Below are 22,936 nucleotides of genomic sequence, written 5' to 3'. Positions count from 1 at the left end.
CATCAGTGCCTGACCTCACAAATGGGCTTTTGGAAGAATGGTCAAACATTCCCATAGACACACTCCTAAACCTTGTTGACATCCTTCCCAGAAGAGTTGTTATAGCTGCAAAGGGTGGGTCAACTCAATATTGAACCCTACTGGTTGGAATTAAAGTTCATGTGCTTGTAAAGGCAGGCGTCCCAATACTTCTGGCAGTATAGTGTATGTGAAGACTGATGTATGTGCTTATTAGACATCTAATTCATAAGGATTTATTTATAGAAAAAAATTTGCACAGGTTTCTCGACCCTTTACCTTAAAGGATCACTAAAGATAATTTTTTTTTTAAATAACAAACATGTTATACTTACCTCCACTGTGCAGCTCGTTTTGCACAGAGTGGCCCCGAACCTGGTCTTCTGGGGTCCCTCGGCGGCTTTCTCGGCTCCCCCCCGCAAGGACTCAACATCTTCATGCCAGCTCCCTCGCATGGTGTTGAGTGCTTGCGAGCACGCTCCCGTGATACAGGCGGCGGCCAAAGCCGCTCACTGTATCACTTGGCCCCGCCCCCTGGTGCATCGCGTCATTGGATGTGATTGACAGCAGCGCGAGCCAATGGCTGCGCTGCTTTCAATCCATCCACTGTAACCAATCAGCAGCCAGCCTGAGCGGCGAAGAGGATGTTGGGGGCGAGTGCGGGACTTTTTCGTGAGGTCAGGTAAGTAAAACGGGGGGGGGGGGGGGGGGGGGGGGGGCTGGGGGGTGGCGGTATTGTCCGATGTTTTTTCGCCTTAAGGTGAAAAAACTTTTACATTTACAACCCCTTTAATTTTCTTAAGCACCATCCGCACCATCTAGTGGGAATAATGCAGTATTTTTTCTGACTATTACAGGAAAAAATACTGCAATATTGCCACTAGGTGCAACTGACAATCCTAGGAAATAAACCTATTAGAGCAATTACAGTGAATAATCTTTGAGTTTGTATGCATGACTGCCATATTCACACAGGATTTTTTTTTTAAAACGTAGACCCCATAATGAAAACAGAACATTTCAAACCTATAGTCCCATTGAAAGCTGCAACAGCATAGATTTTACCAGACACTACATAGGTTGAGGTTATAAATCAGGAAAATGTATTGGGATGGTATGTGGCTGGAATAGTCTGGAATGAAATATATTTTACAGGGGATTTGATTTTCTAGCAGCGGTTGGTAGCAATTGATTTCATTTCGCTATCTGACACAAAGATAGGTGTGCTATATACTCGCTGCAATTAAGTATATGTGAAAATAAGATACAAAGCACATATAGTATATAAACACACTACTAAAATTGATACAAAAAATCCATCCATGGACCATTGCACCATGTTATATACGGTATATACATTATCAGATTATTGTAAAAACACATTGCTGTATATTTCGCAGCTTTGATCCTACTGTTTTAAAGGTTCTGGAATATATAATCTATGTATACTGTAGGCATGTATCTGTAAGACTGAGATAGTAGTCACCCCCTAAATACCTCCAATTCGACTCACTACTAAAAAGTTGAAATGATAGAGACTGCCATTGCTTTTGTAGAAATTCTAGTGGTTTGGCTGTTACACTGAACTGCAAATTTTATTTAACCCTTGGGAAGTATCTCACCAAAACTGAAATCCCTGTTGCAGAGAGTGAACAAAATTTAACTTAACTAATCTCAGTGCAGACTTCTGGGAAAATCAGTGAGCCAATCACACAAAAAATTAAATGACATTTTATGGGCTTGTTCTGTACACAACGCCTCTACTTTGACATATTGGATTGAGATTTACAGCAAATTACAGTGGCTGCAGATTACATTTCCTTTTTAATGTATAATAACATTAAATGACAACAGGGCTTGGGTAGAAATTGTACTTTATATGCTACAGTATGTGTTTTTCTTTTTTTTTGCTTAATTTTTACCACGAAAGCGGATTTTTCTTTTACAGACAATGGTGGTTATATTCTTCATCTGTTTCTCCAGTTTCCTTACCACCAGGCCTTCCGAACTGAGCCAAGGTTCTTTTTTGCCTCTTGGTAGAAACAGTCCTGTTCCTAGAAAAAAGTATCAGGATAACATTACACATTGAGAGGGGAAGGGAGGGAGACAGCGCGACTACTGTGGTGTAGTAAGTTCCAAGAAGGTTTAATTACAAAGAAAAGTTAAAAATGGATACTCCCACAATGTATAAAAGCCACACATATATATATGGAAGTCCACAGGAGTAAGGATGAGCTTCGAGTTCGAGTCGAACTCATGTTCGACTCGAACATCGGCTGTTCGCAAGTTCGCAGAACAGCGAACAATTTGGGGTGTTAGCGGCAAATTCGAATGCCGCGGAACACCCTTTAAAAGTCTATGGGAGAAATCAAAAGTGCTAATTTTAAAGGCTTATATGCATGGTATTGTCATAAAAAGTGTTTGGGGACCTGGGTCCTGCCCCAGGGGACATGGATCAATGCAAAAAAAAAGTTTTAAAAAAGGCCGTTCTTTCGGGAGCAGTGATTTTAATAATGCTTAAAGTGAAACAATAAAAGTGTAATATCCCTTTAAATTTCGTAGCTGGGGGGTGTCTATAGTATGCCTGTAAAGGGGCGCGTGTTTCCCGTGTTTAGAACAGTCTGACAGCAAAATGACATTTCAAAGGAAAAAAAGTCATTTAAAACTACTCGCGGCTATTAATGCATTGGCGGTCCAACAATACACATAGAAGGTCATTGATAAAAATGGCATGGGAATTCCCCACAGGGGAACCCCGAACCAAAATTAAAAAAAAAAAAATGACGTGGGGGTCCCCCTGAATTCCATACCAGGCCCTTCAGGTCTGGTATGGATATTAAGGGGAACCCCAGCCAAAAAAAAAAATGGCGTGGGGTCCCCCCCAAAAATCCATACCAGACCCTTATCCGAGCACGCATTCTGGCAGGCCGCAGGAAAAGAGGGGGGACGAGAGAGCGGCCCCCCCCTCCTGAACCGTACCAGGCCACATGCCCTCAACATTGGGAGGGTGCTTTGGGGTAGCCCCCCAAAACACCTTGTCCCCATGTTGATGAGGACAAGGGCCTCATCCCCACAACCCTGGCCGGTGGTTGTGGGGGTCTGCGGGCGGGGGGGCTTATCGGAATCTGGAAGCCCCCTTTAACAAGGAGACCCCCAGATCCCGGCCCTCCCCCCTGTGTGAAATGGTAAGGGGTACCCCTACCATTTCACTAAAAAACTGTCAAAAATGTTAAAAATGACAAGAGACCGTTTTTGACAATTCCTTTATTTAAATGCTTCTTCTTTCTTCTATCTTCCTTCATCTTCTTCTGGTTCTTCTGGTTCTTCTGGTTCTTCCTCCGGTGTTCTTGTCCAGCATCTCCTCCGCGGCGTCTTTTTCCCTTCTTCTCCTCGGGCCGCTCCGCATCCATGGCATGGAGGGAGGCTCTTCTCTTCATCTTCTTCTCTTCTTCATCTTCTTCTCTTCTTCATCTTCTTCATCTTCTTCATCTTCTTCTCTTCTTCATCTTCTTCTCTTCTTCATCTTCTTCATCTTCTTCATCTTCTTCTCTTTTTCACCTTCTTCTCTTCTTCATCTTCTTCTCCGGGCTGCTCCGCATCCATGGCATGGAGGGAGGCTCCCGCTGTGTGACATTTCTCCTCTTCTGACGGTTCTTAAATAACGGGGGGGGGCACCCGGTGACCCCGCCCCCTCTGATGCACAGGACATGACGGGACTTCCCTGTGCAATTACCCGTGACGTCACAGGGAAGTCCCGTCAAGTCACCGTGCGTCAGAGGGGGGCGGGGTCACTGGGAGGCCCCCCCCCATTATTTAAGAACCATCAGAAGAGGAGAAGCGTCACACAGCGGGAGCCTCCCTCCATGCCATGCATGTGGAGCGGCCCGAGGAGAAGAAGGGAAGAAGACGCCGCGGAGGAGATGCTGTACGAGAACACCGGAGGAAGAACCAGAAGAGCCAGAAGAACCAGAAGAAGAAGATGAAGGAAGATAGAAGAAAGAAGAAGCATTTAAATAAAGGAATTGTCAAAAACTGTCTCTTGTCATTTTAAAAATATTTTGACACTTTTTTAGTGAAATGGTAGGGGTACTTTTGTACCCCCTTACCATTTCACACAGGGGGGGAGGGTCAGGATCTGGGGGTCCCCTTGTTAAAGGGGGCTTCCAGATTCCGATAAGCCCCCCGCCCGCAGACCCCCACAACCACCGGCCAGGGTTGTGGGGATGAGGCCCTTGTCCTCCTCAACATGGGACCAAGGTGTTTAGGGGGGCTATCCCAAAGCATCCTCCCAATGTTGAGGGCATGTGGCCTGGTACGGTTTGGGGGGGCGCTTTCTCGTCCCCCCCTCTTTTCCTGCGGCCTGCCAGGTTGCGTGCTCGGATAAGGGTCTGGTATGGATGTTTGGGGGGACCCCACGCGTTTTTTTTTTTTTTTTTTTTTGGCGCAGGGTTCCCCTTAAAATCCGGGTCTGGTATGGAATTTAGGGGGGACCCCCACGTCTTTTTTTTTTTTTTAATTTTGGCCGGGGTTCCCCTTAATATCCATACCAGACCTGAAGGGCCTGGTATGGAATTTAGGGGGACCCCCACGTCATTTTTTTAAAAAAATTTTGGTTCGGGGTTCCCCTGTGGGGAATTACCATGCCGTTTTTATCAATGAACTTCTATGTGTATTGTCGGACCGGCAATACATTAATAGCCGCGAGTAGTTTTAAATTACTTTTTTTCCTTTTGAAATGTCATTTTGCTGTCAGACTGTTCTAAACACGGGAAACATGCACCCCTTTACAGGCATACTATAGACACCCCCCAGGTATGAAATTTAAAGGGATATTACACTTTTATTGTTTCACTTTAAGCATTATTAAAATCACTGCTCCCGAAAAAACGGCCGTTTTTAAAACATTTTTTTGCATTGATCCATGTCCCCTGGGGCAGGACCCAGGTCCCCAAACACTTTTTATGACAATAACTTGCATATAAGCCTTTAAAATTAGCACTTTTGATTATTCATGTTCGTGTCCCATAGACTTTAACGGTGTTCGCGTGTTCAAACAAACTTTTTTCCTGTTCGCATGTTCTAGTGTGAACCAAACAGGGGGGTGTTCGGCTCATCCCTACACAGGAGAGTGATATGCCGCGTACACACGATCGGAATATCCGACAACAAATGTTCGATGTGAGCTTGCTGTCGGGAATTCCGACCGTGTGTAAGCTCCATCAGGTCGGAATTTCCGACCAATAAAATTTGAGAGCTGGTTCTCAAATTTTACAACAACAAAATCCGTAAATTCCGATCGTGTGTACACAATTCCGACGCATAATATTCCACGCATGCTCGGAATCAAGCAAAAGAGCCACACTGGCTATTGAACTTCCTTTTTCTAGTCCCGTTGTACATGTTGTAAGTCACCCCGTTCTTGACGTTCGGAATTTTCGACAACATTTGTCTGACCGTGTGTATGCAAGACAAGTTTCAGCCAACGTCGGAAATAAATCCACGGCATAAGCCTGTGGTGGAGGCACAGTGCTGTGGCTTCCTTGTTCCCAGTGTCAATGGATGATGTGGCCCTGCACTCTAGGTGGACATCACCATCCATCATCCATTGACACTGGGAACAAGAAAGCTGCGGCACTACCCATGCTTACTGGGCTGGCAGAGCCATTTCCCCATTAACAGCCAGTGGCAAAGAGATCCAGACTTTGTGCCTGTAGCAGCTCATCATCCATCTATCCACCCTTTTAGGACTGTGCCTCCACCACAAGTTTACACTCTCCTGTGGACCTTCATATATATATGCGTGTGGCTTTTATACTTTTGTGAGTACCCATTTTTACTTTTCTTTGTAAATAATCCTTCTCTGTAACTTACTACACCACAGTGGTCACGATGTCTCCCTCCCTTCCCCTCTCTTTGTTTTGCAGATGGAGTCCCACCTCCGTTTTGACTGCAGCACCCTTAGGTCGTCAGTTCCTTTTGCCTAGCTAGAAGGGTCACCCACTCATAAAGCCCCCCCCCCCCCCCCAATTTTGGTCTGTATTGTCTTTGTTCATTTTATTGTTTATTTTTTAACTGCATCATTCACATTTCTCATGAGTGGTTGAATGCTGATAGCCTAGCGCAGTTCCTGGCGTTGGGAAATAATAATAATTTTTTATTTTTAGGTTGGTTAACATTACACATTGGCCCAACTTTTGATTTAATCACACCGGGGCAGCTAAAAGTGGTTGTAAACCCTCACATATAGCCAATGAAGTGACTGGCCTCGGGTGATTCATCCTACAAATCATCCTACATAAGTTGTACCTGATTGTCTGCAGTCTTCTCTTCTCTACATCTGTTCAAAGTGCTGAATTTAGAAAGCTTGTCTGAGAGTTCAGAAAGCAGTGGGCGGAGAGCTGAAATTACACTTTGCAGAGCTCAGTGAGGAGAGCTCTGAGAGCTGATTGGAGGGAAGGGACCAATCAGCACAGCACACAGGAACAGAGCTGAGGCTGCCAATCAGCTGGAGATCCAGATTGTCAGAAGTGACTCATGCTGATAGCAGAGGAAGTAGGCAGCAGACAGAAATGACACTTAGTGCTCTGGATTGAGGCAAGTACACACTATAGAGAGATATGTATTGCTCATATTTCATATCCGAGGTTTACAACCACTTTAAGGGTTTCACTCCACTTTTGTGTAAAAAGTTTGCCGTTTTATACTCTTTTTTTTTTTTTTTTTGGCAAACTTAAAGTGGAACTTCACTCAAAAAGTTAAGTACCACTGGTTTGCTTCCTCCCCTCAGCCTGTAACTGAGTTACAGGTTTTTTGTTCCAATTTGTATCATTGCCCGCAATCTTAAGCTACGAAAGGATGATGCCACTTGCCCAGCCTCCTCCACTCCTGCAGCCACCAGGCACACATCACATGTCCCAGGAGGCTGCATGACCATTCATACAGTACAGCGCAAGTTCGTGCATCCACAGTGGGGAGCTGGCTGTGGTTCCTCAGTAAGCCACAGTCGGCTCCTATATCGAAGATGATGGTACTGGGGACCCCAGTAAGAGGTAAGAAGATATGGCTGGGGAAGACAGCGCTGGACTCCAGGCATTGGTAAGTACCTGATTTCAAAAAGTCAACAGCTAGAGTGTTTGTAGCTGCTGACTTAAAAAAAAAAAACAACTGAAGTTCCTCTTTAAGTTTTTGAAGATGAAAGCTTTTGGAATAATTTAGATCTTTTTTCAGGCTTTATACAAATGTATAAAAATGCAAAATCTGAAGAAAGTAGCTTATTATGAAGGTAATTTATTCAGAATGCTTGCATCTTAAGTTAGCCAGTAAAAGGTATCACTTACACTCCAAATTGCACGCATTAACTGGTGGCCAACACGGTGCAATGCTCTACCACTCCACTTATTTTGAAACATTCTTTCAAATCACACATTACTGGTAAAACCCATCTTATTGATACGAATACAATTCAGGAGGGCTGTCACAGAAAAATCTATTTGGATATTTAATTTGTTGTCGGTACAAAGAGGTCCATGAATCTTATGCATCAGACATGGAGGGCCGAAAAGAAGAATTAATTGATCCCACAGGGATGTCTTTTGGAAATGAAAGCTTCTGGATTGTCTGTTATGTTCTGATAAAGTAGCATTGTAAAATAAGTGTGGCAAACATCTTTTAAAAGCAATTATCACCTAAATATGTTTTACTATTGCTCTAGAAAACACCAGTTATGCAGCTGATCTTTGCATATGAAACCCTAGACAAGGCAATAAAAGGATTGTCAATTTCACGTTCAAAAGGCTCTGTAACAAGTGGAGAAGTGGTGGACCACTATATCACAAGGGTGCGTATACAGACTTTTTGTATATGAATTTGTTCACTATGAAGCATAGTGTTGGAGCACAGGAATATAAATTGCCTTAAATAATCTGTAGCTGTTGCCCATAGAAAGGAAGCAGATTCCAGATGCTTCTTTGTCAGTGCAGATTACAATGTTACGTAAAACAAGCATGCAGTTGGGGATATGGAAACAGCACACTCTTTTCTTCACTCTTTTTTTGTAACTCTTTATTCAAATCAGAAACCTTTTACAATCCACAAAGAGTAACATAACAATGGAAAGTAAGGAGAAAGAAGTAATCAGAGCGTTACTATATCTTTCTTCACTCTTTTTAAATAAAGTTTATTGAATGCATATGAGAGTGAGTGCCTATCTTGGTTAAAGAGCCGGTCCAAATCCTTACTTGGATAAATAGAACAATAAGAACCATTTATATGGATACGTTTTCAAAATTTGTCACAGATGTGGGCACACAAGGCAATCAATGCACCTTCAAGATTGATAGTTACATATCTACAAAACTATTTGAATTTCTCAATTCTGAATTAAAACCTAGCTGGAGTAAAATGTGTTAAATATTATTTGGTGTATAGTGTCATCAAATTTATATGAACAATAAAAAAAAAAAGAAATCAGCTCAGAACATCTTCACAGTTCTCCACAAAACACTTGAAAACGTTAACCAGGCATCATCCATTGTGGCCAGTTAGAAGAGACAATTTCTTATGTTTGAAAAAAATGCTTTTGTGTTAATCTCTGCATTTTGGATCCACACAAATGTGCAAACAGATTTGCCGTACCTAAAGATAGTGTGAAGTCCATTTTGAAGGTGACATAAGCCGGTAGCACATTTTAAAAAATTTTTTTGTTCAACCAGCTGGTTGAATTAAATTTTTTGTTTTATAATGTATGGCTTGCCTTACAGATAATTTAGAAATAAGATAAAGGATAAGTCAGAGGTGTGTCTGCAAGTGAAATTAATATCCTGCAGGCCGGGTACTAAGACAACTAAATACGGGACAGGGAGCATACTGAAAGTGTAAGTTTAGTTTACACTTCAGTACATGTTTTTGGTAAATTTGAACATGTTTTGTGCATACCAGTTAATATAATAATAATAATTGAGTTTAACTAGACAATAATAGTAACACCATGAGGGCAAAAACTGAAAAGACACTTTTCTGTTCATACAGGACTCATACAGGCATTTTTTAATCAGTATGGCTAAATTATATGCAGCTACATTCAAGTGATTGGACACTGACAAAAAAGCTAGGAGATTCCCTATATAACCTCTCCCACTCTAGCTAGCCTTAGTTTTTTGCTAGTGATTTAAATTTGGCGCCATTTCTCCTTTTTTGGTGCTTCTGTGGGGCACCTTTGCATCTGCACACATCTCCCATGTGGCACCTAGTGTGCCTATGACTGTGTGCCCTGTCTCTTCCTGTTTAGAATTGTACCTCAAACTGGAAACATCTCCTGGGTCCCCCTCTGTACTGTGGCACATAAGCAGCTAGTATTACAATTAATGGGTTGATGGGGCCTACAGGTGTTTAACACAAGGCATTCACCCTCCCTCCTTACTGCTGTGCATATTGTGAGTACCCCTCTGGGGTAATTTTCACAAACATGGTGGCTCGTAAGTGCAGAATAAAGGGTCAGAAGAACTTCCCAGCACAGACTTAGCTATTAGGCCCTTTGTGGGTGGTACTTTCTAGCTATAGGGCACTAGTACCTTTTCCTATTACTCCCGGTCTTCCCCTGGCCTTTTGAATGGCCCTCCTGCCCCTGCAGTCTCCTCTTTTCAATCTAGAGAAGAATTTTCTGCCACAGTGTCAGATTCATTGGTGGAATTTTCAGTATGTTCTTGTTTAGCATTGGAGCATCCTGATTTTGCTCTAGAGTATCCAATATGGAATTTCTTAAATTCTCCAAGACTTTCCCAGTGGTACAGCCAGTCCTGCATGGAGATTCACCTGTTGAAGATATTTACTCTGCCAGAATGTATCCTTTTTGAGAACAGTTTTAATTGTAAATGGGTACTTCCTTTGGCAGATCCTTCTTTCTCTTGCCTTAGCAAGACCCTCATGGCCTCCGTGGACGATATGCCTGTCTTCAAAGACCCCGTTGATAAGAGGTTAGAGGCTCTGTTAAAGTTCTTGCCCTGCCATGTGAACCATGGTTGCACATATGGCAGTTTGTCAGACCACTGCTGTCTAAACTAAACTTTTGGCCTGCAGTCCTAGATTGAATGATCGCACAACCAGCACGCCGGGTTTTACCTGCAAATACCGCTAGCGACTGCTATAGCCGCTAACAATAATTACTGTCTTTTCCCGGTAGGGATGGCTTCCCCCGCCATCTCCTGCCAAGAGAAGACAATGGCCCAGCAGGAGGGATTCCCGCATCAACACTGTCTGTGTTGATGGAGGAATCAAGAAATTTGCTTCCTGTATGGCCAGCCTAAGGCCTTCCTTCCTTGGGTGGTCTCTACCTTCCACTGAAATCAGGACATTGTCTGTCCTTCTTAGATCCTGCTCTGAATCATCCTAACAAAATTTCCCTGCACTGTCTGAATGTAGTGCACACTGTGAGAGTCTACCTCTCAGCTACTGCTTCCTTTAGGTTTCCCTCTTGTGTTTCCTGATGGTTCCCGTATGGGTCTTCTTGTGTCTCGTTTTACTTTTGCTAGGTAGATCAGACAAGTTATTATTAGAGCCTACAGTCTGAAGGATAGTGTTCTGTCCCTCCTTCTACTAGATCTGTTAGTGCTTCATTGGCCTTCCAACATCAGGCATCTGTTTATCAGATCAGAAGGCTGCCTCCTAGGCTTCTGTTCTCACATTTGTTAAGTTCTGCCAGGTGAATATTTAAGCCTATTCTGATGCCAGTTTCGGGCATAAGGTGCTACAAGCTGCTCTCCAACTCTATCAATCCTTCTTGACCCATCTAGTAATGTGGGCCTCTTGGCATATATTTTCTGTGTTGCCCACTGGTTGAACTGCTTTTGGATGTTCCACTCATAATGATTTAAGAAGCCTGTGTCCTGTAATGTACGATCAGAAAAATATGATTTTTATCTTACCATTAAAATCCATATACTGTAGTACAGTACGAGACATGGGTCCCTCCCCTCGGTCTTTGTGATCTCCCTTTTACTTGCCACAAAATTGACTCTAGCAGGGAGTGGGAAGGGATTTATAATGGGGGATTTCCAAGCAGCTTCCTTTATCCAATTATTTTCAATATACAGCACCCAATTTTGCACTTGCATGCTGGTTGTCCAATGCCTTTAAATTAACATTAAGCAATATATTTATAAAGTAATGATGCTACCAGTCACCAAACGTTCACATTAATGTGTTTTTTTAAATTACAGTGATGATTTACCACCAGTGAATGTTTGTTGAAAGTCACATCCACTGCCTCTTAATGTGGAAAAAGTTGCTGATTTCTGTTCTAAACCCTAATTAAATGACATCTAGTTTGCTAAACCTCTGAATATCATAAACAATTACATGCTTTTGTTTTTTATTAATTAAATACTGTTTTTATATTTGTTAATCTTTTTTTCTCGCATCGCAGCATTGCTTATCTACTTTAGCCTCCAACACCCTTTTCCATGCACTTGCTCTGGTGTCTACTACATATCATTGCTGTGGATCAGCTTCCTGATAGTAACAATTGTGGACTGTGAATTGTGTGTCAGCATCACAACTTGTAGTTTCCATCACTGAGCATGAGACAGGGTGATAAGGCAGGAGCACAATTAGGAGACAGTTGTCACTCGATAACTGAAAGTAAACAACTTAGAATTGCAATAACATCTTAAAGCGTATATGCGATTTCTATAGACTGGGTTTTAATCTACCTAAAACACAGCTGACATCCTCCTTAGTGAACCCATTAAAAGACACTGCAGGCATTCTCAGATAACTGGCATTAAAGAGAGCTTGTTGTCGATAAAGAAAAAAACTGGTGCAGGTATAAAGCACCACAAATAATCTGTAGGAAACCCTTATATGTATATACTGTATGTGTATATATGTTTTGGCCAAATCCTAGGCCATTCTGACAGACAAGGGTTTTTAATGCGTTGTAGGCGCAGGCCTTTTGATTTTCCACACTGGAATGTTAATGAATGACCCTCTATCTTGTCAATTTGCAGCCTACTACTACTACTTATTATGTGAAATTCCGATTCACATACCATGACTTAAAAAAAAATGCTGCTTACATTTTTAACCACTTCAGCTCCAGAAAAGGTTTTACCCACTTCTTGACCAGGCCATTTTTTGCGATACGGCACTGCGTCGCCTTAACTGACCATTGCGCGGTCGTGCAACACTGTACCCAAATAAAATTGATGTCCTTTTTTTCCCACAAATAGAGCTTTCTTTTGGTGGTATTTGATCGCCTCTGCGCCTTTTAATTTTTTGCGCTATAAAAAAAGAAAACTGCCAATTTTGAAAAAAACAATATTTTTTACTTTCTGCTATAATACATATTCCAAACAAAAGTAAGAAAACAAATTTCTTTATCAATTTAGCCCAATATGTCTTTTTCTACATATTTTTGGTAAAGAAAATCCCAATAAGCATATATTGATTGGTTTGTGCAAAAGTTATAGTGTCTACAAACTACGGGATAGATTTAGGGAGTTTTATATTTTTAAAAATTTTTTACTGGTAATGGCTGAGATCTGCGATTTTTAGTGGGACTGCGACATTGCGGCGGACAAATCTGACACTGAGTTTCACTTTTTGGGAAACGTTGACACCAATACAGTGATCAGTGCTATAAAAATGCACTGATTACTGGATAAATGACACTGGCAGGAAAGGGGTTAACACCAGGGGTGATCAAGGGTTTAAATGTTCCCTAGGGAGGTGCTTACTAACTGTGTGGGGCAGTGTCACACTGAAGGAAAAGAGAGATCCGTGATTCAGCTTAGCTGAATCACAAGATCTCTCTTTCCCTTCCTGACAGATCCGCCGCTTGCCATGTTTACACGGCTGATCCGTTTCTCCTGTGAACGACCCGCTGATGGGCTCCCGCTGTATCCACACGTGCCCCCTAAACCACGTGCACCAAATCACGTACAGGTACGTGATTTTGCACAGCCGGGCCTCCCTGCCGCAGTAAATGTACGTAGGGCGGTCCGGAAGCGGTTAAATGATCTTTTCTGAAAACTCCTGGACTAAAGAATCCAAACTAATTCCCCCATATGCAATGCTTATGAAGGGTCTAGGTAAATGTTTTTGCCTTAACCTTAACCATGTCTGTACTGTGCTGGCAGATTTCATTATCAATTGTTAACTTTATGTGCACATAATGCAGACTGTCTGCCCTAACAAAGGGTTAAAGATCTCAAGTCATTAAATGTTAATGCACTGTTTTGAGTATTGTCCTCAGCCACCCCACATTGCTCCACATCTTTGTGGAGATTGAAAGCAATAGAAGCTGTCTGTAGAGTCTTATGTATAATTTTACTCCAAAGAAACAGCTAGAAAGGTAAGATTTGTTTTAAAATATTTTTAGGTATGCTGTGTGAATGAAGGTTTTCGACTACAAAGGTAGAAATACACTTTAAAGCCAAAGTCTTCTCTTTGTTCCTGGTAACACAGTGCATCACTATTTTTAATAAATGGTGACATATAAATTTGTCATAAATGTATTTATTGTCATACTACCAGCTTACATCTGGGGTACACTGGACATCTGGATAAATAATCCTGTCCCAAGATGTAGTTCTCTCTCATGTTTACTTCTTCTTATTCAGCGGAATGTATGAAAAAGGCATGTATTATGGAGATTTCTTGATTACTGAATATTTAATGATTTGTACATTCTTAGTTGTCTTTGAAGTAATGTTTGTTAGGATTATAAACTAATTAAAAAACAACAACACAAATGCATACTAATCCTTTCTCTCTGTGTTTTCCGTCAGCTGGGTGTAAAGAGACAGCATGAAAATAACACAGCTGAAGTGCAGAGAAGCTCCTCCAAGTCACTCACACATAACGTGACGATGATGGATTTACAGCTTGAGCTAATCGTGGCCCAGCACTGCGTGTCAGTCAAAATCCTCGATTGTGTACAAGGTAAGCGATGACCCTGACGTAATATACCTGCTCAAAGTCATCATTGTTATGACAGTGCCCATCAACACTTTACACAATGAAGCTAATTAACATGCTAATGCAGCTGAGTTGATAGATTTATGTGGATTTATCCATATTTTCAATCTATCGGTCTGACATACTCTGCAACATCCAGAAATCGTTTTTTTTTTTTTTTTTTTCACAAAAATGTCTAAATTTGCTTCGTTTTAAAGGTTTTAACTAAAGGCTGTGCATACGACTAGAAAAATTCAAACATTAAAAAATAGCAAACTTGTAGTTTGATATCAAGTCCTGTCCCCAAGTGCTTAAATACGTTTTGGCTGGAGTTCCACTTTAACCATGACAAAGAATTCCCAGAGTCCTATTGATTAGATAAAAAGACAGGACAGCAGACAGGGGCTAGCACTGTCATGAGCTGCTCTTGTTAATTTTTTTTTTTTTTTTTACAGAACTATGGGGTAAATTCACTAATGTTTACCGTTTTCACAAAAAAAAAAAATAACGATTATGCAGTGTTTACCTCAAAATGAAAATGTGCCTGTAAATATCGCGAAAATACCAAGCTCTTAAGTCCAATTCACAAATGGAACAGAGAGTAAAAAACATGCAATATTTATCACCAGGGTTTTGCTGGCGGTATAGCATGCGGAAACAGTGTGGGGGTCCCTCCTCCCCCAATACCTGGTTGCTAAGGAGCTAAGGTTCCCTTTAAAATCCATACCAGATCTGAGGGGCCTGGTATGCATTGGGGTGGGGGCCCACTCTGTTTTTTTTTCATAATTTTTAATTGCCGGCATATTTTCTTCACATTTAGCTGTCAGTGGAGAACCCACTGACAGCTGATGAGTCATCTGTTGTTAAGGACATGGCGGCTGGCTTGCTGCTATTTAGCAACCAGCTCAATGCAATGAATTACCGCATGAAAATTAGCGGTAATTACTGCATTATCGATACTTTACTACAGTAGTTATTTACCGCACAATTCTTAGTAAATTGCACTTTCAAAACTGATTTAACGCAAGAGCTATTCTATCACATTTTATTTTTCGTTATTTAACTCTTAGTGAATTGAGCCCTGTGTATCAAACTTCTCCATTCCCATATGCAGTATTAACTTACTTTAAAATAAAAAAAAAAAAAAAAGCTACGCAAGACATTTGTGCCTCAAGGTTATTACCCCTACTTGGCAATTGTGAGTGTTAGTAGATAATACGTTTAATTTGTAATTTACATTTATTTTACCCAATAGTGAAAAATGTGCACTGTCCAGAACTTAAAGTGTATGTCAGAGTAAAAAAAGAAATTTATCTAGGACATCTCTGCAATACATGCACACTGTCCCATGTTTTATTACTGTAAAGACCCTGACCTGTTGTTCTGCCAGAAATGCACAATGTGGCCTCAGTGGTGTCAGCCCTGCCTCATTGTCTTTTGCTAAATTGCCTAAACCCTACCACTGTTCTCTATCTTTACAGCATAGACAGTAATTGTATGTAGTTCAAGATAAGAACCTCCAAGATTCAACATAAATGAAATGGTTGGGATTGAGTCGCTTATTAGTAATTCAAGTTTCTTTTATAATGTCATTCACGGGTAACAAATGATCAATTTGTCGGTACAACTGTATAGTGCATTTTTCACAGTCGTGTGTACAAACAGTTTTTATTTTGGGTGTGTTGGAATAACCGTAATATGTACCCATGTCTTTTGGTTTTAGTGGATGGTGAACAGATGAGATTGTCTAAAAACTGCAACCAGAACAAAAACAGTGAGCCTATAAGTTTCTACACAGGTAAAATAATGCAGTGATTACCTGACAGATATGTATGCCTATAGGATATAAACATGTGAATTTTATTATATATTGTATTTTTTTTGGATTGCAGAATCGGAGATAATTGACAATATCAACAAAAACAACCTGTCCAAAGCCATATTTTTAATGCAAAAGGCAGTACTATTTACTAAGAGACTGGACAGTTCTCCTAATAAGCTGCTGGAGGTAAATGTATTTGCATTTATGATAATCATACTTTATGTATGTTGGTGAGACTGCAGAAATGTATTGCAATCCAGCTGACCAACTGAAAACAATCCATTGTGTGGTTTGCTAATCTCAGCAGTGCTGTTAAAAAGCATAGTGGTGACTACCTCTAGTGCCAACTTTATAAATCTGTATATTTAAAGTTAAATGCTGGGTAATATTTTTTTTGCATAATAACATTGATTCAGCTTGGACCTATGTAAGTATGCATATCTCATACCTGAACAATTGCTAAGAAAGCTGTAAATCATTGTAGTAGTCACCACTACTACAGTGGTTGCCACTATCTTCTGGGTCCTGTGCCAAACAGTTGCCCTCTTGCATAGTAACCATGATGGAGATTGTAATGTCACCACCCCACTTCTCCGCCTTGTGCAATCAGAGAATGCCTTGTATTCTTTAAAAATGGTTGTGGTGTCAAATGAGCACCCCCCTGTTCTTACTTTGTGGAATGGCACAGGACCTTGAAAAAAGTAGCAATCACTGTAGTAGCAGGGACTACTACAGTGATTTTCAGCTTCCCCAGGGATTGCTCGAAGGGGCCCATATATGCAGGAAAAAAAAAAGTTTACCTATCCGCTGCTTCAGCGCTGTTCTCTTCCGCCTGAAGCTTTGGCCTGTAGGCAGCTTCTCAGCTTTGTTATGTGCAGTACAGGGCTATAAACCATGCATTTTATGTGAGGCGAGCATGTGATCTGGGCCCAGTGTGCCTTACAAAAGCGGCAGCACTGTACTGGTTGCACAGCTGAAGAAACCCTGGTGGAGCAAGGAATAAAATATTAATCCTTATTCATGCAATCCCAGAGTAAATGAGCATTCTGAGGGTAGTTTGTTTAATTCCTTGAGCCAAAAATGTTTTATTGGATTTTGATTGGAAATGTTTAAAATCCTTGTCAGATTATCCTTCACCTCCTGTATTGGACACACAACAGGAAGTGAGAAAAAATCTCTACACCAGAGTAAATCCTCTGTTAGACAGAGAAACTTTGAACCCTTATGCCGCGTACACACAATCGGATTTTATGATGGGAAATGTTGGATGTAAGCTTGTTGGGGGTAAGTACGACCGTGTATATGCTCCATCGGACATTTGTTGTCGGACTTTCCGCCAACAAATGTTGGCTAGCATGCTCTCAAATTGTCCGCCAACAAATGTGTGTTGTCGGACTTTCCGATCGTGTGTACACAAGTCAGTCGGACAAAAGTGCAAAGTACAAACACGCATGCTCGGAATCGAGTACGAGCCGGAAGCCTCGGTCTTGTAAAACTAGCGTTCGTAATGGAAATATCACGTACGTCTTGTACGTCACTACGTTCGTAATTGTTGACCAACATTTGTGTGACCGTGTGTATGAAAGACAAGTTGGAGCCAACATCCTTCGAGCAAAATTCCCCTTTTTTTTTGTCGGAAAGTCCGATCGTGTGTACGGGGCTTTAGTGTTCCATTACTTGTATAGCTCAACTATGTAAATCCAATGCAAACTGACTGCATCCTATTTTACCCAAAGCTTTGTCCTGACATATTGGAGCAGTGGTATCCAGATACAAGCGCAGGTGAATAAGCTTTCTTGAGAACTTTGCTACAACTGGATACTATTGTCATGGCTCCAAGGAGAGAAATGTGCCGAAACCATGGCTTGCTCTAGATTGAATAGAAAGGGTCATTTTAGTACATTAAAATAGGCTTTGTGGAAATATGGAGTTTTAATTTTAAAGAGGTTTAAAGGTAAGCACTTTAACCACTTGACCACTGGGCACTTAAACCCCCTTAATAACCAGACCAATTTTCAGCTTTTGGTGCTCTCACATTTTGAATGACAATTACTCAGTCATGCAACACTGTATCTATATGAATTTTTTGTCCTTTTTTTCACACAAATAGAGCTTTCTTTTGGTGGTATTTAATCACTGCTGGGTTCTTTATTTTTTGTGCTATAAAAGAAAAAAGACCGAAAAATCTGTAAAAAAATAAATTTTTCTTCGTTTCTGTTATAAAATTTTGAAAATTAGTAATTTTTCTTCATATATTTTGGCCAAAATTTATACCGCTACATATCTTTGGTAAAAATAACCCAAATTAGTGTATATTATTTGGTCTTTGTGAAAGTTATAGCGTCCACAAGCTATGGTACCAATATCTGAAAATTGATCACACCTGAAGTACTGACGGCCTATCTCATTTCTTGAGACCCTAACATGCCAGAAAAGTACAAATACCCCCCAAATGACCCCTTTTTGGAAAGAAGACATTCCAAGGTATTTAGAAAGATGCATGATGAGTTTTTTGAAGTTGTCATTTTTTCCCACAATTCTTTGCAAAATCAAGTTTTTTTTTTTTCTTTTTTTTTTTTTCACAAAATTGTCATATTAGCAGGTTATTTCTCACACACAGCATATGCATACCACAAATTACACCCCAAAACACATTCTGCTATTACTCCCGAGTATGGCGATACCACATGTGTGAGACTTTTACACAGCGTGGCCACATACAGAGGCCCAACATGCAGGGGAGCACCTTCAGGCGTTCTGGAGCACCCAGGCCAATTCTGACATTTCTCTCCTACATGTAAAAATCATCATTTATTTGCTAGAAAATTACATAGAACCCCAAAACATTATATATGTTTTTTTAGCAAAGACCCTAGAGAATACAATAGCGGTCATTGCAACTTTTTATCTCGCACGATATTTGCGCAGCAATTTTTGGAACGCGTTTTTTTTGGAAAAAAAAACTGTTTTTTGCTTTAAAAAAAAAACAAAACAGTAAGGTTAGCCCAATGTTTTTGCATAATATGAAAGATGAAGTTACGCCGAGTTAATAGATACCTAACATGTCACCTTTCAAAATTGCACACGCTTGTGGAATGGCGCCAAACTTCACCACTTAAAAATCCCCATAGGCAACGCTTTAAAATTTTTTACTGGTTACAAATTTTGAGTTACAGAGGAGGTCTAGGGCCAAAATTATTGCTCTCGCTCTACCGATCGCAGCGATATCTCACATGTGTGGTTTGAACACCGTTTTCATATGTGGGCGGGACTTACGTATGCGTTCGCTTCTGCATGCGAGCAAACAGACAGGGGCGCTTTAAAAAATTTTTATTTTTTTTTATTGTTCATTTTACTTTATTTATTTTAGTTTGACACTTTTTTCCAAAAAAAAAAAATTTTTGATCACTTTTATTCCTATTACAAGGAATGTAAACATCCCTTGTAATAGGAATATGGCATGACAGGTCCTCTTTACAGTGAGATATGGGGTCAATAAGAAGACCCCACATCTCACCTCTAGGCTGTTCCTGAAATAAAAAAAAAAAAAAGATCCTGGCTTCGATCATAGCGGTGAGTCGGTAGAAGCACCGGAGGGCGGCGGGAGGGGGGGCGTCCCCTCTCGCCTCCTGTAAGAACGATCAAGCAGTGTAACAGCCGCTACGATCATTCTTATGGTGTAGGGAATCGCCGGCTGAAAAAGATGATATCTGAATGATGCCTGTAGCTGCACCCATCATTCAGATATCCCCGCACAAAGTCAAGGACGTCGTATGACGGAAGGCGGGAAGTGGTTAAAACGCTTTTTTTTTTTTTAACACAAAGTTGTCCATTTATACAATATTTCTAACACATAGCATGTACATACCAAAAATGACACCCCAAAATAGATTCTCCTACTCCTCCTGAGTACGGCGATACCACATGTGTGAGACTTCCACAGCCTGGCCACATACAGAGGCTGGGTACGGCTGAGCATGGCTGGGTATTGCAGAGTATCGCCGAGTATGACTGGGTATGGCAGAGTATGGCTGGGTATCACCGAGTATTGCAGAGTATGGCTGGGTATTGCAGAGTATGGCTGGGTATCACCGAGTATTGCAGAGTATGGCTGGGTATTGCAGAGTATGGCTGGGTATTGCAGAGTATGGCTGGGTATTGCAGAGTATGGCTGGGTATGGCAGAGTATGGCTGGGTATGGCAGAGTATTGCGGGTTATGGCAGAGTATTGCAGATTTTTGTGGGGTATTGCAGAGCATGGCTGGGTATGGCAGAGTATGGCTGGGTATCACTGAGTATTGCAGAGTATGGCTGGGTATTGCGGGATATTTCAGGGTATTTCAGGGTATTGCAGGGTATGGCAGAGTATTGCGGGGTATTCCAGGGTATGGCAGAGTATTGCGGGGTATTGCAGGGTATGGCAGAGTATTGCGGGGTATTGCAGGGTATGGCAGAGTATTGCGGGGTATTCCAGGGTATGGCAGAGTATTGCAGGGTATTGGCAGAGTATTGCAGGGTATTGGCAGAGTATTGCGGGGTATGGCAGAGTATTGCGGGGTATGGCAGAGTATTGCGGGGTATGGCAGAGTATTGCGGGGTATGGCAGAGTATTGCGGGGTATGGCAGAGTATTGCGGGGTATGGCAGAGTATTGCGGGGTATGGCAGAGTATTGCGGGGTATGGCAGAGTATTGCGGGGTATGGCAGAGTATTGCGGGGTATTTCAGGGTATTGCAGGGTATGGCAGAGTATTTCGGGGTATTGCAGGGTATGGCAGAGTATTTCGGGGTATTGCAGGGTATGGCAGAGTATTGTGGGGTATTCCAGGGTATGGCAGAGTATTGTGGGGTATTCCAGGGTATGGCAGAGTATTGCGGGGTATTCCAGGGTATGGCAGAGTATTGCGGGGTATTCCAGGGTATGGCAGAGTATTGCGAGGTATTGCAGGGTATGGCAGAGTATTGCGGGGTATGGCAGAGTATTGCGGGGTATTGCAGGGTATGGCAGAGTATTGCGGGGTATGGCAGAGTATTGCGGGGTATTGCAGGGTATGGCAGAGTATTGCGGGGTATTGCAGGGTATGGCAGAGTATTGCGGGGTATGGCAGAGTATTGCGGGGTATTGCAGGGTATGGCAGAGTATTGTGGGGTATTCCAGGGTATGGCAGAGTATTGTGGGGTATTCCAGGGTATGGCAGAGTATTGCGGGGTATTCCAGGGTATGGCAGAGTATTGCGGGGTATGGCAGAGTATTTTGGGGTATTGCAGGGTATGGCAGAGTATTGCGAGGTATTGCAGGGTATGGCAGAGTATTGCGGGGTATGGCAGAGTATTGCGGGGTATTGCAGGGTATGGCAGAGTATTGCGGGGTATGGCAGAGTATTGCGGGGTATTGCAGGGTATGGCAGAGTATTGCGGGGTATTGCAGGGTATGGCAGAGTATTGCGGGGTATGGCAGAGTATTGCGGGGTATTGCAGGGTATGGCAGAGTATTGCGGGGTATTGCAGGGTATGGCAGAGTATTGCGGGGTATTGCAGGGTATGGCAGAGTATTGCGGGGTATTGCAGAGGGAATTGCAGAGTATTGCACAGCATTGCAGGGCATGCAGAGTAGTAGGGATGGCTGAGCATGGATGGATGGATGGCTGGATGTCTCTGTGCAGCGCTGTGGGCACTACAGATGCAGCCCACAACGCTGCAGCCATCCATCCATCCGCCTCTTCGGTCACTGTGTACCGATCGGTACACAGGAGGGGAGGAGAGGGGGAAGAGAGGAACCGGCGTCACCAGATGACGCCGGTTTGTTTACATGTGATCGCTCCGTCATTTGACGGAGCGATCACATGGTAAACGGCCGCGATCAGCGGCCATTTACCGGGATCTGTGATGCGCCGGGTCCTCTGGACCTGGCGGTCACGGATGCTCTCGAGTGCGCGCCCTAGGGGGCGCGCGAGAGCAGAATTCTGGGAGGACGTCCCTGGACGTCCTCCCAGAGTTAAACAACCGCCCTGTAGCCGTCATTTGGCTATGGGCCGGTTGTTAAGTGGTTAAAGCCTAACTCTGGGAATTTTTTATTGTCCCCCAGCAGGGTTTAATATTTATATTTATCTATTCTCTGGCATTGTCTTACTCAGTAATTCCATTCAGCCACAAAACCTCAGTCTTTCTTGTTGCATGACGCTGTATGTCATTCAACCCGCTGTAACAAAGTCCCCCCCCTCCTAGACCGGCTCCTATGATATACGTCACACTGATCCAGTTTCCTGGCATTGGATCAGTGTTCCGTCTATCACAGGACAGGAGCCGTTCTAGGAGACGGGACTTTGTTACAGCTTCCACTGGAGGAGGAGGGAGGGGAGGACAGGCGTGCCGGGATGACACCCCTACCTGACACCCCCCCCCAATGTGTGGCACCCGGGACGTACTGCTCCCCCCGTTGGCACGGATGCTCTCCCCTGTGATTCCTCTCACTTACTGGATCTCCATCCTCCCCTCCCCAGGTCTCGCACACCCACAGCATGGCCGATCCTGGGCCAGTGTGTGCCATAGAAACTAAAAGCACTGCGGGGCCAGGCCCAGGGAGGCAGTGAGTGGGCAGTGCCACTTGAGCTGCATCACCCCCCTCTGTCTCAGCTCGCCGTGCCTGGGCGTGGTGCACCCTGTGCACCCACCCAGGTTCGGCCCTGTTGGGGGGTACATGGGGGGCCCCCTCTGCGCCCACTCCTTAGTGACGCCACTGAACATGTAAAGGTAAGTGTAAATAAAAAAAATACAGAGGGGGGGAATTGGGGCTTTAGGGGGGCTGGAAGGGTCCAGAATTGGTCTAGAACAGTAGATGACTTAGATCAACCACACTGCTGATTTGTTCTTGTGTTGTTTTATATGCAGGATTCAGAGAAACTGATTCAACAGGCTGACGCTGAAGAGAATGCAGTCTTTTTATCTTGTGTTAAACAACCAGAATCTAAAAATGGGAAATTGATCATTCCTCCTCCACCTATTTTAATTTGCAGAACAGAAAATTCAATGGTGTTTAAGCCAGCTCCATTCACAGCAGACATTAAGGTACTCATTATCTACTACGTGGCCATATACAATATGGGCAGCAATAGTTGAATCAAGTTTAATATACTATTTCTTGTGCT

General features: G+C 42.5%; 1 protein-coding gene across 3 annotated transcripts in view; it reads left to right on the top strand.

The window, feature by feature from the left end:
- Nucleotides 1-22,936, top strand: part of CFAP54 (cilia and flagella associated protein 54) — a 545,361-nt gene that overhangs the window by 135,847 nt on the left and 386,578 nt on the right. For all 3 annotated transcript variants that reach the window (XM_073620268.1, XM_073620266.1, XM_073620265.1), the window contains exons 17-21: nt 7,730-7,855; nt 13,803-13,956; nt 15,695-15,769; nt 15,864-15,979; nt 22,680-22,856. In XM_073620268.1, coding sequence (XP_073476369.1) covers nt 7,730-7,855; nt 13,803-13,956; nt 15,695-15,769; nt 15,864-15,979; nt 22,680-22,856 — 648 coding nt within the window. The remainder of the gene's footprint in view (nt 1-7,729; nt 7,856-13,802; nt 13,957-15,694; nt 15,770-15,863; nt 15,980-22,679; nt 22,857-22,936) is intronic.

Source organism: Aquarana catesbeiana, linkage group LG03, assembly GCF_042186555.1.
Source record: "Aquarana catesbeiana isolate 2022-GZ linkage group LG03, ASM4218655v1, whole genome shotgun sequence".
Classification (NCBI taxonomy): Eukaryota; Metazoa; Chordata; class Amphibia; order Anura; family Ranidae; genus Aquarana; species Aquarana catesbeiana.
The sequence above is the reverse complement of the archived record's forward strand: the minus strand, read 5'-3'. Positions and strand labels throughout refer to the sequence as shown.